General features: G+C 39.6%; 1 protein-coding gene across 2 annotated transcripts in view; it reads right to left on the bottom strand.

Moving 5' to 3' along the window:
* The window catches only part of cacnb2a (calcium channel, voltage-dependent, beta 2a), a 71,824-nt gene that overhangs the window by 5,157 nt on the left and 54,473 nt on the right, over positions 1-12,194 (bottom strand). For both annotated transcript variants that reach the window (XM_042399552.1, XM_042399553.1), the window contains 7 exons: positions 7,643-7,765; positions 7,407-7,543; positions 7,211-7,287; positions 6,744-6,877; positions 4,264-4,344; positions 4,073-4,131; positions 1,524-1,633 (listed from right to left, as the gene is read on the bottom strand). In XM_042399552.1, the coding sequence (XP_042255486.1) occupies positions 1,524-1,633; positions 4,073-4,131; positions 4,264-4,344; positions 6,744-6,877; positions 7,211-7,287; positions 7,407-7,543; positions 7,643-7,765 (721 nt within the window). The remainder of the gene's footprint in view (positions 1-1,523; positions 1,634-4,072; positions 4,132-4,263; positions 4,345-6,743; positions 6,878-7,210; positions 7,288-7,406; positions 7,544-7,642; positions 7,766-12,194) is intronic.

Here is a 12,194-nt window from a genome sequence, read left to right as displayed (position 1 = left end):
GATTTTTTATGTCTTTTTATATGTGAGTTTCCATGCCTTCTGTGTGATTGTTCTGAGTCAACTCAGTCTTATAAGGTTTGGGAGCTATAATCCTGTATGTGGTTACTGTCTTTATCTCCTCCACCTGGCCTAAATATGCAACGGGACACAACTGCCCCTCTGCATTTTAGGTGCCATAAATATCCTTGTTCATATTGTGATATTGATTGATCTAGTTTGTCGTTCTTGTTGCTATCCTGCCTGTGTTTGTACTTACTTACTATAGAGGTAGTGGTGTGTACCATCAAATCCTATATTTAGGACAGGTGCAGGATAACAGTGGGGAAATAAAGAGATCCTCACACTGGTTGCTTAGTTCTTTTCTTTCTGCTTCGTGGAGCCATAAATATTGAAAAGACATCATGACTTCAGGGACCAGGTTTTGAGACTAATAGCTCTGAGAGGAACAGCGAGCCACGTTCTGTTACCTCTAACAAATACTGACTGTTACATCACACATCCCCCACTCCAACAGATGACGACGTGACTGCAAAAACAATCCAAGAAATATCACAGCAGGGCACAAATCCCAATCTGAGAGACTCATGGCCGGCCCTCATGATTTCCCGTCACGACAAAGTCCGAAGTAAACCGATAACATGAAAACATTCCAACTAAACAGCTCATTTTGACCACGACTGAGTCACAAAATTCTTATTTTGCTGCTAAAATATGCCAGATGAATGAGATAATTTTGATAATGTTTCCAATGCAGAATTTTTCCTGAAATCATTTATTGTATCTTGAATTAAAGCAGATGATTGGCTTCACGCAAATGTCACTTTTGGTTCAAGAAATATCCGCTGATGATTTGCACAGGAAAGCAAATGTAAGAATGCTTTTTTGTAGATTTTTTTTTTTAAAAAAGGCCACATAATGACTCGTTTAGAAGATTTTTTTTAAGCATATGTATGCCTGTTCAATAACAGTGTAAATTCCAACTGACTTAAAGTAAAAATGGTAAAATATGGAGTGAAAGAAATTCAAGCTTTCAAGAGCTCTCAAGCTCATTTTGACTTTTTTTTCTGGGATAACAGTAAACCCTTGAAAACAACTGAGGTTAAATCCTCAAGTTATAGTGTGTCGGCTGGCAGTAATCATAAAAAATTCAAAATGTGACGCACTTTTCGCTTCCAGCATGCACTTTTCCTGGGTCTTCTTCCTCTGCCGCGGCTGCTGACTGATGCTTATGGTGATCTACATGGAGATCTATTTCAGCCTAATCACATCTAAACCCCAATCAACCCCGGTCAAATCAGAGCGGCTCTTGAACTTGTTATCGTGCATTTATGCTCCATCTTTCATTCCGAACAGAAGAAACCAAGCCAAGGCCACTCTGGGCCTTCAGGAGTTATCATTACTGTTGTCAAGAGTTTCTTTAATCGTTTCCTTCCTTTTCCACATAAGCTGGTCTCCTTGAAAGCATTATGAATCAAAACACCAGATGTTCCCAGGCACTGCGGTAATTTCGAGCACAAACGTACCCAAGTTTGAGCGTGTGTTGGAGCGTTCAATGATGGCGTGCTTGCTGGGATTGTTCAGGACGGAGCGTTTGGCAAGAGAGATGTCCGCCGTGACACGAGTGATTGATATTCTGAAGAAAAAGGGGCAAGAAAGATACTCAGTCAACCAGACTATATGAACTTGATTTGATACGAGATACAAACACTTATTCTTGGTGTATATTAAAGCATACAGCTGCAGAAATATTCAAAAGACAAATGATAAAGAATTGAACAAAGAAAGAGAAGAGAGAACAGACAGAATATAGATGTAGATTTGTTAAAAATCATGTGAACAGAAGTGATATAAGTGAATATGGAGCCCTGTTCTTCAATCATGGATAAGTGAGCTAGCTAGATTTGATTGCTGATAGTCTGATGAAGGCCTGGAGTTTTCAGGTCTTTAAAGCTAGCTTAAAATGATCTAGAGCTGCTATCAGATTTCTAAAAGCCAAAACCTGCAAAAGTGCTGAATTATTCACAATTAGCTGGATCATGACCAAGACCTCTTAAGGGGGGGAACCCTTCACGTAAACTCATTTTCAGATACTAATGACTCCGTTTCCCAAGATTTGAAATCAGAACATGTAGGTTAATGAGCAAACTAATATAAAACGGGTCATAAAAATGTGTTTCCTGTATCGAAATAAAGCATATTTCTGTCTTGAGGACAGGAAAACGATCGTACTGTCAACCATCATGTCTGTGTTTGACTATGAAGATATGCTTTATTCTCACGCTGCTCACTCTACCTTAAAAAAACAGCTTGATGCGGTTTTATTGTGCTTTGCGTTTCATTTAAGGAGATAAATATCATACAGAACACTGTGTATTATATGGAAAAGTAGGCTGGTCCTCAGTAGCGACACGAAGAGAATGACATTCTATCATTTTTATTTATAAATGTCTCCTGCGAAATCTGCTTCACTTCACTTCATAAATTCACAACCAGTGTTCACCAGAGCAGACCTCAGGGCTGTTTAACTCTCCTCTGGTAAACACTGAACTTGAGAAAACCACCTCCGACTACTTCGCACCTTATAAAGACGATGAATTACTGAGGATTTTAAAACTTCAAAAGTCTCATTCCACTGGCTGTTTTTAAATCTTGAGTCTATTTAGTGATGTCTGTGATTGTTTCTGATTAAATTCGCTTTTGTTATGCCTGGCTAAGTGTGTTGTATGTCTTTGTCCTTTTGTTATGACTGGCTATGTTTGTTTTCTTTCTCTCTGTTGTACTCTGGTCTCTCTCGCAAAAAAAAGAGATCTTGATCTCAGTGAGATTACCTGGTAAAATAAAGGTTATATATGAAGCACAAAACAGGGTTCACACACCCAGATCAGAACCCTTTCTTGTGCTTTAAACTTTGACTTTGGTTGTATGCACCTCAGTCCCCCTTCTGGTTTTTGGTTGAACACAATGTTCTTTACTTTTATATAGATTTTTATATAGGTTATATAAAAAAAACTTTTATTGAACCATTGGAACCAAAAACATTTACCCACTTTATGATGAGGATTTGTCATTTAATGCAAAAACTTATGAAATGTACTTGAATCACAAGTACAGACTGTATATACTAGCATTTAAACACAATAAATCTACTTTATACAAGATTTTAGCAGGGTTTTACTTGATAAATTTAATATTTTTTTTAAGGTAAGATATTGTGGCTAGCATTAATTCTCAATTATGAAGAACAGAAACATGTTAACTAGTAGCACTGGATTTATAATCAACATTGCAACAACAGCATCCACTTGTATTTGGGAGAACCTCACTAACTGTGCACACGATCCAACTACTAATAACTAATAAATAACAACAATAGACGTGTGGAAACATTGTGAAGCACAATGAACGACACAATAATACCAGTAACAAAGCTGAAAGTGTCTTTGGCTTCCCTAAACACCTACCTCATATAAGTGCAATCATATAATCAATATTCAACCAATCATATCAGCGCAGATCATGGTTTCCACTCTCTCCTCTCGTTGCCTTTATTTTCCACTTAAGAGCACTTAATCCACAATACAAGAAATCAATCCTCTAACTGCATTTGAAGAACTAAATTAGCTGGATGCTACTTATTAACAGGATTATTTTAGCTTGATTACAACATGTTGGATGGATTATTTCAACCATGTTTGAACAACAGAGCCCAAAAGGAGAATCAACAGATTTCTCTGCAGCTGCTGACGGTCTGAGTGGATGTTAGTGTTGTGTAACTTCATGGCCTTTCTGCTCTGGATGGGTGGATGGGAGAGCGACCAAGCAGAGGACTCAACGTTGAGTGAGGAGACTCCTGCTCTCTGCTCTAGGGTCTACTATGGCCTATTAAGGACATGAAGAGGGCCTATTTAAAGCAGCAGCACACATCTCCAGGCCAAACAAACTTGTTACACACTCCCTCAGCTAGCCTCAGGGGAAAGATAAATACCAGCCTATAGGAGCCGGAGAGAGAGGAGAGAGGAATGAGGAAGGAAGCAGGATGAGAGCTGATTTTAAAAGGTCAATGGGAACTTACCTTCCTTCAAATCTGTGTTTCAAAAAGTCAAACAGTGCTTTTTGCATCATGTCTGTCACCTGTGGACGATACAGAGAGCCCAGAAGCCATTAAGACAAAGCAGTTAAAGGGGCACACATGTTTTGCTGATGATTTCCCAGAGGAACAGTAAAGCCTGTGTTGTGGTTTGAAATGTCAAAGCTTTGACGCACCTCGTAGCCCTTCAGTGACGGTCCAACCAGAACCACGGGCCGCATGGAAGGCACAACGTCGTACGGAGGAATGTGTTCCGTCTTTCAGAGAGAAGAAGAAGAAAAACAGTTGCACTCATTTATGGAGACAAAGTAAACACTCCCCCATCACAAATCACTTGCAGGGTCATTTTTAAAAGCGCTGGGACATTTGTGAACCATGAAATGAGACGTCTAGCCAGCAAAACACAACACGAGCGAGCTCTGATTTATAATGAATGTGGCAGTTTCTTCACAAATTTTAACATCATGATAGAAAATTTCAAAGCAGGTTACAGTAAACTACAATAATCCAGGAAAAGATTGCATTACTTGGATAAATTCTCTCATTTCATGGTTCTATTGTCACTGAATAAAAAGGAAACAATGTAGCAGGAAAGGTTAGTTAGAAGAGGGAGAAAAAAAGCCACAGTAGATCGATCGAAGCTACAACTGAAAAATTAGGACAAAGGTAGAAAAACTTGCCACTTAAGTTGAGACATAGTGGGAGCTCAGTTTGTGTAACAGCATCAGTTTTAAATAAAATCATAGGAGTGCTGTTAAAACTGTAGTGATTAAACAGAAAATTGGAACAATTGCTGATGAAAAATGATACATCTCACTCTCTGCAGGAAAGCAAATAAGCTTTTTCCTTAAAAAGATGAATTATTCCTTAAAATCTCAAGAGCAGTGAAGAGATTTATGATCCAGCTACATAATATTTGTTGTTTTATTAAATTCATATCCTCCTGTTTGTTATTCTTCTTGCAACAATTCCCTTTTTTGTATAATTTCAGAGAGACATCTCTTTAATTTTTTAAAATACTTTGTATATTCTCTCAGAAGGCGTCTGACAGCGAGGCAGTGAACCTGCTGCTGCTGCTGCTGCTGTGTCCCTGGCGTCTTACTGTGCAGCATGTTTGAAGTATGTGTGGATATGCCAGCACACTGGAGGAAAGTGAAATACTCTCCTTTTTTAAAGCAAAAAAAAAACAAAAAAAAACACTGTGCATGATCTAAGTTGAAGCTCTGTTGGAGGGCTGACAGCTGGGAAGGAGAGAGAGGGATGAATCTTACCTCCTCTCGCTACTTAAACGCACTGATGATGACTGCAGTCATTTTCTCACTCTTATGTTCAAGCTACTCTCTATCTATCTATGTTTATCTTTATGATGAGCGTTTCATGTTGCCGCCCGTCGCTTCCTCTTCTCTCCGCATCTAAACATTTTCTTTCTGTCTAACGTTTGCTGCCGTCACTGGGCTTCCCCCCGGGACGTTGTGGGAACTGATGCACACTACTACTGACTAACATGAGGGTATTAATGGACAACGTTGTTCTCCTCAAATACTTCTTGTAGCCTGAGTTCAACCTTGGATTACTTGTGTAACGTCAGTATAGTCTTGGGAAACTAATGACATATAGTGACAGTATCATCATATCTAAGTCATATCTCAGTGCTACAACGATTAGTCGATCGACAGAAAATTTATCAGCGACTAACAAAATGACTATAACAGAATAATCATTTTGTTGGTTTCAGCTTCTCAAATGTGATGATTTGAAGCTTTCCTGTGTCATACATGATAGTAAACTGAATATTCTTGGTTTTTGGACTGTTGGTCACACAAACCAAGACATCTGGAGCCTTTGAATCATGATTTTTCTCCAGTTTTTGACATTTTATAGCCAAAACAATTAATCCATTAATCGAGAATATAATCTGCAGATTAATTGATAATGAAAATAATCATTAGTTGCAGCCCTAAATACATTTTAAATTTTCCTCTGAATTGTAGTGCAGCAGAAATACAAACTACTACATTTATTGCTGCCGTCACTACTAAAAACATGAATAATAGATGTATATTCATATTTATGTTAATACAACAAATGCCAAACATCATACTTAATACCAGATTTTACTCAGGATGAATCTGTCTCTGGCAATAACCAAGACATTAAAGCTTGAAAATATGAAATACATGCAAGATTGTGTGGCTTTCACACAAGCTCCGATATAAAAAATTAAAAAGCTGCTCAAACTGAGGTCTCACTGACTCCGGTTCATAAGTTCACTTACAAACACAAACGATCACAAACACAACACAGACGATTGCAGAGCAGTGAGTAGGGGGGAGAGCTCAGCACAGAGGTGAAACTCTGCAAAGGCATTGCACAGTTCAGACCACGGAGGTCCCTGCTGTGCCTGTGGGTGCACTGCACACCACGACTTACCGACTTCTGCTTCTGCTTAGCTGTGGTGAGACGGAAGAGGAGAAAGAGAAAGGTTAAGAACAGGCATGCATGCTAATGGCCAGGTGCACGCCGAAGGACAAGGACAGTGGTGGCACATGTAGACGAACAGGACGGGCGCTAAGTGACGCCAAGCAGCCACAGGCATTTAGTCAGAGAGGTGCGGACGGACAGAGAAGAGGAGAGGGTGGGGTAGTACACGGTTTACCTTCTTAAAGAAGGGCATTCGTTTCTCTTTTGCTAGGGGTGACATGACAGTGTTTGGACTGGCTTTAGGGGAGCGCAGGTTGACTGGAAGCTCATTGTCCTCGGGGTCTAAGCCTGTGGCGTCTATGTCAATGGCTACGCACACAGACAGACAAGAGCACCATCACACCGAGGTGAACACAGGAAGTCACAGGTAACGGGGTACATTTCACATCGACAGTAGCACAGAATGTAGGATACTACACCCAGAGAACAAATGATACATTTAAAAGAACAGTTATGGCAATTGAAACATGTAACTGACAGAAAATGTCAACTTTACTGCAGGTAGAAATAAAAAATATTTAATTATTTAGAGTAAGTAGATAATCTTACATTCAACTTGAGTTCAGTGGTTAAAAGTTGTTTTAAATGACCAAACAATATATTAAGTACAAAGTTTTAAAATTTGCCTATCGTGCTACTTACCAGACGAAGGAGGAGTAGATTTCCGTGAGTTAGGAACCACTTCACCTAAACTAGAGGATGAGTTTGCTCCCAATTTACTGAAACGAGATGGAGGTCACAACACTTTGTCACAGAAAATCTCGAGAGATCTAACTTATGTTTAGACGACCTCATGAATAAGAGAAAATGTGGATGTGGTGTGGATGCGGCTTTTTACCTGGAGTGGAACTTGCCCTGTTTGGCTCTTTGCTCCTGGAGGATTCGACTGTTTTCAATCTTCACCGGACTGGGGATGAAACCGATTTCACAGCCTTCCTTCACCAGGCGTCCTATCCACCAGTCATTGTTGAATTTCTACATATAGCAAGTAATTCGAGACAGATATACGTCACCTTCATCCTCCCTATATATCCTTCTGCATCACTACCTTGAATATCATCTCACACTGCTCACCTCTTTGACATGGAGGAAGTCTTTAGCCTCAAAGGAGATGGCCATGCCTGGCACGGGGACATCATCATCGTGACTCGGGCTGTAGTTGACATTTGTGCGAACAGCAAATGCAACTGGTTTAGTCTGCCGGGAGGAACATAGGAGGGAGACAAATGAAAATATCAGATTGTGCAAAAATAATAATAATAACATTATTTATATAGCTCTTTTCAAAAATAAGTTACAAAATGCTTTACAAAGACATAAAAACAAGAAAAATTACCAGATAAAAGTAGAATTGATACAGTAATAATGACAAGCGAGGTATAAATTACTAAAATACAGTCAAAACAAGTAAAATAAAAACAGAAGAATAACCGATTCATGAGAAAGCAATTCTGAAAAAGTGAATTTTTAAGAGAGATTTAGAAGAAGATACAGATCTAGCCTGCCAGATCTCCTCCGGTAGGTCGTCCCAGAGTCACAGACCCTGACTCCAAAGGCTCAAAGGTTTTGAGCTCTGACTCAGGAATTACTAACACATCTCTGCTGGAGGATCTCAGGCTGCATTCAGGCTCGTAAGGTGTTAGTAATTCATTGATATAATCAGGGGTCAACCCCAAACATGCTTTAAAAGTAATCAATTCTAAAACATACAGGTAACCAGTGTTCTGTTCTTCCTCTTCTTCTTCTTCTATTGGATTTTTTGAGTAGTCTTGCTGCAGCATTTTGAACTAGTTGAAGTTCGGAGAGGTTGTATTAAGCGAGACAGGAACACAGTGAGTTACAGCAGTCTAAGCGGGATGTAATGACAGCGTGGGTGACAGTTTCCAGATTCTTAGCAGATAAAAAAGATCTAATTTTCGAGATATTGCGAAGTTGCAGAAAGCACGATTGAACAACTGACTTCATCTGTCAGTCAAAGGTAAGTTTGTTATCAAAGATAACACCAAGATTTCTCAGATATAAATGACTGATAGCAACTCTATCTTAATTAGGAAAAAACATCCAGAACCATGTCCTCAAAATACCCAAAAGAGAGGGGGAAACCAGTTCCTAGAAGTTCAAATTTAGATTGTTTGTGCGCTAATGTTGAGCAGTTTTCTTGTCTGTGTGAGGTGTAAAAATAACCCTGGGTGAAGGATACACGCAGGCTATGACTCATCCTGACTTAGTTCAGCTATCTCTCCATGAATGATTTCACCGCTGAACTGTCTCTCCGCTACACGCTAAAACACTTACACATTAAAATTCAGAGTGATGCAACATGTTAGCGTCTGTAGCAATCACCACTTCGACCGACGTCGACAGTAAAACAGAACTCTCGTCTTACACTTATGAGTAGCACAAACAGCACTTGTGTAAACGGTTCATAAATCAAACCCAGTCTTTGCAATGGCTGAATCAATACTGTTCTTCCTATCGGCTCACCACTGACCTTCCTCTGTGGGACAAACAATAAGTCCATTGAGTTAATGAATACAGCTAATGACATGTTTCCTGTACCTCTGCAGGCTGTGATATAACCACTTAACACCGCTGACTGTGCACATATGAACTTTCTTTCTCTCTAGACACAAATATTTTTGCACACAGCAAGAGCAAATCTCCTCTGTTCATAGTGACGCATTACATTTTCGACAAAAAGGGATTTGCCTAAGATTTAATAAGGTCACATCATGAAAAAATGCAATGGGAGAACCATATGTTGGCAGACAAACACTCTACAATCTATCTATCTCTGGACCAGTGTTGTAAGACTAAAATATACCCACATAAGACACACATCGCTTTAAGAATTACATAAAATGCTTTTGGATATAATCTTGGAGTCAGCCTGGCGGCGACGGCAGCAACAGTTGGCAACACGGACATGCCCTCAACCAGATTACATTTGCTTTGCCTTTGACAGCGTGACAAGCAAGCCAAAACGAATGCACAGGGATGTAGCTCAGAGTAGAATAATCTCCGAGCATAGACTCGCATGCTTAATGTTTACCTGCAGATGAAAGAGAGCAAGTTGGATGTGTAACATGCAGCTGGAGGCCAAATTGAAGTCAGTAGATCTGAACTTTGATGCTTTAACTGTGTTGGACACTTCACAGACTCTCAAAAAATTCTTTTAAAGTGCTGCCATGGTGTAGTTGGTTTCATCATAGACGAGTCCTAATCAGATTTTTCTTGAGGCTAAAAATATAAATATAAACAGTCTGAGCTAATTCTCCGAAAAGCTTAAATCAATTTCAAGAGTGCAAGTGATGAATACAAAGGAAACAAAGCAGATCTCTATGATAGTTTCAAATATGATGCCATTTGATTAAAGAAAACAGAAGTTGATTTGGATTAGAAGCGACCAACAGTTATCTCCCAGTTTATTCAAAAGCTGCACTGATACATTTTCTGGATCCACAACAACTTGCAAAATGCAAACTGTCACATATCATCACTTTTAAAAGCCAACAATTGACTATTTACACATCCAGATGACCCAGAGCAACATGAGCATTCATTCGCAGTCATGCTTTTGGCCACCTGTTGGATATTCACCTTTCTTTGAGCTCTGTTTTGGGCTCCACCACTGGTGCTTTAGCTGCTAAATGCTCCACTATGTTCATCAGCTAGTTGCTAACTGCCTGCTGCCGGACAGGTGACATAAAGGTGGTTCAACATTCATTGGTTCAATGAGGTTGATGTGTTATTTGTGGTCTGTGCTATCAAAACAATGAGCTAAAAGAGGCTAAAAAGGAAGAACTGCAGATATTTGCTATAATTTTCTGTAATAATTATCTCTATTTTTTTAAACTACTTCTGAAAATATATTTTTACGTTATTCCCTTATTCAGTTTGTCTGTATGTGGTTGGTTGTGTTTGTTTTTTTCTGTTGCTTTTTCATTTTGTCTTTGTAAAGCACAATGAAATTTTTGTTTTTCAATAAGTTCTATGTAAATAAACTTTATTATTATTATTATTATGAGCAACCCCTTTCACATCACATGATCCATTGTTTAGAAAATACTGCTCAGTAGAGCTTTAAAGCTGCTATAATCAATATTTTTTAACAATAGATCAGATGACTACTTGTATGTAAAGAGGTTGCTTGTAGCCACCAGCTTTCCCCTCAGCTCTGCAGTGATTTAATGACTTTCAGCTCATTGTTTTAGTGTTACTGTTTTGATTCCTTCAACTGTTTTCAGTGAAAAAGCTCTAAAAAGCCACTATACACTACCTGCCTAACACCATATGGGCATAAAGACAAAGTTTGCAACTAGCTGGGAAACATAGTGGAGCATTTATAAGCTAAAAAGACATATATTTTCCTCAGGAGACCAGAACAGAGATTAAACAAGAGTGAATATTGGACTTATCTTCACCAGGTGGACACAAAGACGACTACAAATGAATGATAATGTTTCTCCGTATCTGCTGGATGTGTAAATAAGCAGCTTTTTGCTAACAAGTTCTCCATGTTTACTTTAATTTGTTTCCACAGCACCTAAGTGGCCAAATAATCAATTATCACATGTTTAATGACTCAATATAAGATTAAATTACTTTTAAGGATGAGGCACTTTCCCCATTCACCTTCAACCTTCAACAATTCAACAGGAAGTGGGACTGATTGGATTTGTTTGGATCTGAGTATCAGGTCTTCAGAACAGGCAGCATTGCTCAGCGGAGCACAGATACTATGGGGGTAATTCATCAGCGGGAACCAGGAGGGGCTTTACAGATGACAACACTGCCCTTCATCATGGCTTTCACTGTCCACTAATGCCTCATTGAAATACAACAGGTGTGAAGTGACTATGATGAACTGTAAGGGATTATAGAAATAATACATTAGTAAAATCCTCCTGGAATGATTTTCCTCACGCAGACAGCAATGTAAATATTCCACGGAGTGATGGTTGTGAACTGAATGTGTGTGTGTGTGGTCTTGTGTGATATCTCCATTGAGGAGATCGTGCAATCCAGTGTGTGCAGTGCCGGGACCCGTAGAGGACAGAGTGTCCTTTATGGTCACATGGCTCCATGTAGGTATGAGGTCCATTAGTACACGTACTGTATGTATGTATGTGACGGTTGTCTCATGGACGGCTGCCTCTTTCCTCCCTCCCAGCTGCTCCGCTCGCCTTTATCCATCATGGGTGGCTGTCAGATCAAGCTTTCTATAGGCTGAACGACATTTTACAGGCCTGCAGGCAATCGCGCACACATACATGGTCTAACATGCCACCTTGTATCTCAGGTGACTGCCGGATCTGTGCATAATGGCACCTTTATGCTGCTGTACAGTATCTCTTCATCTCCTGGCCGAGCCCATACTCCTCTGTCGCTTCTTACGTAACACAGGCCTTCATTATGGATGCCATATTGACTGCGGTGAGTTAGGACAGAGGCGGAGGGTTAGAGACTGGGTAAAGAGCACGGGAGAGAGAAAAGAGAAAGAGGAAGGAAATGGAAAGAAGGATGCATAGCAAACGAGCAAAGATGTAGTGTAAAAGAAAAAGAGACCAGGAAGACAGGAAGTGAGAGAAGAAGACACACGCATGAGGATAAGAAGCAGAGTGAG

The sequence above is a fragment of the Thunnus maccoyii genome, chromosome 21 (genome assembly GCF_910596095.1).
Source record: "Thunnus maccoyii chromosome 21, fThuMac1.1, whole genome shotgun sequence".
NCBI lineage: Eukaryota > Metazoa > Chordata > Actinopteri > Scombriformes > Scombridae > Thunnus > Thunnus maccoyii.
This window is presented reverse-complemented; position numbering and strand designations above follow the sequence as displayed.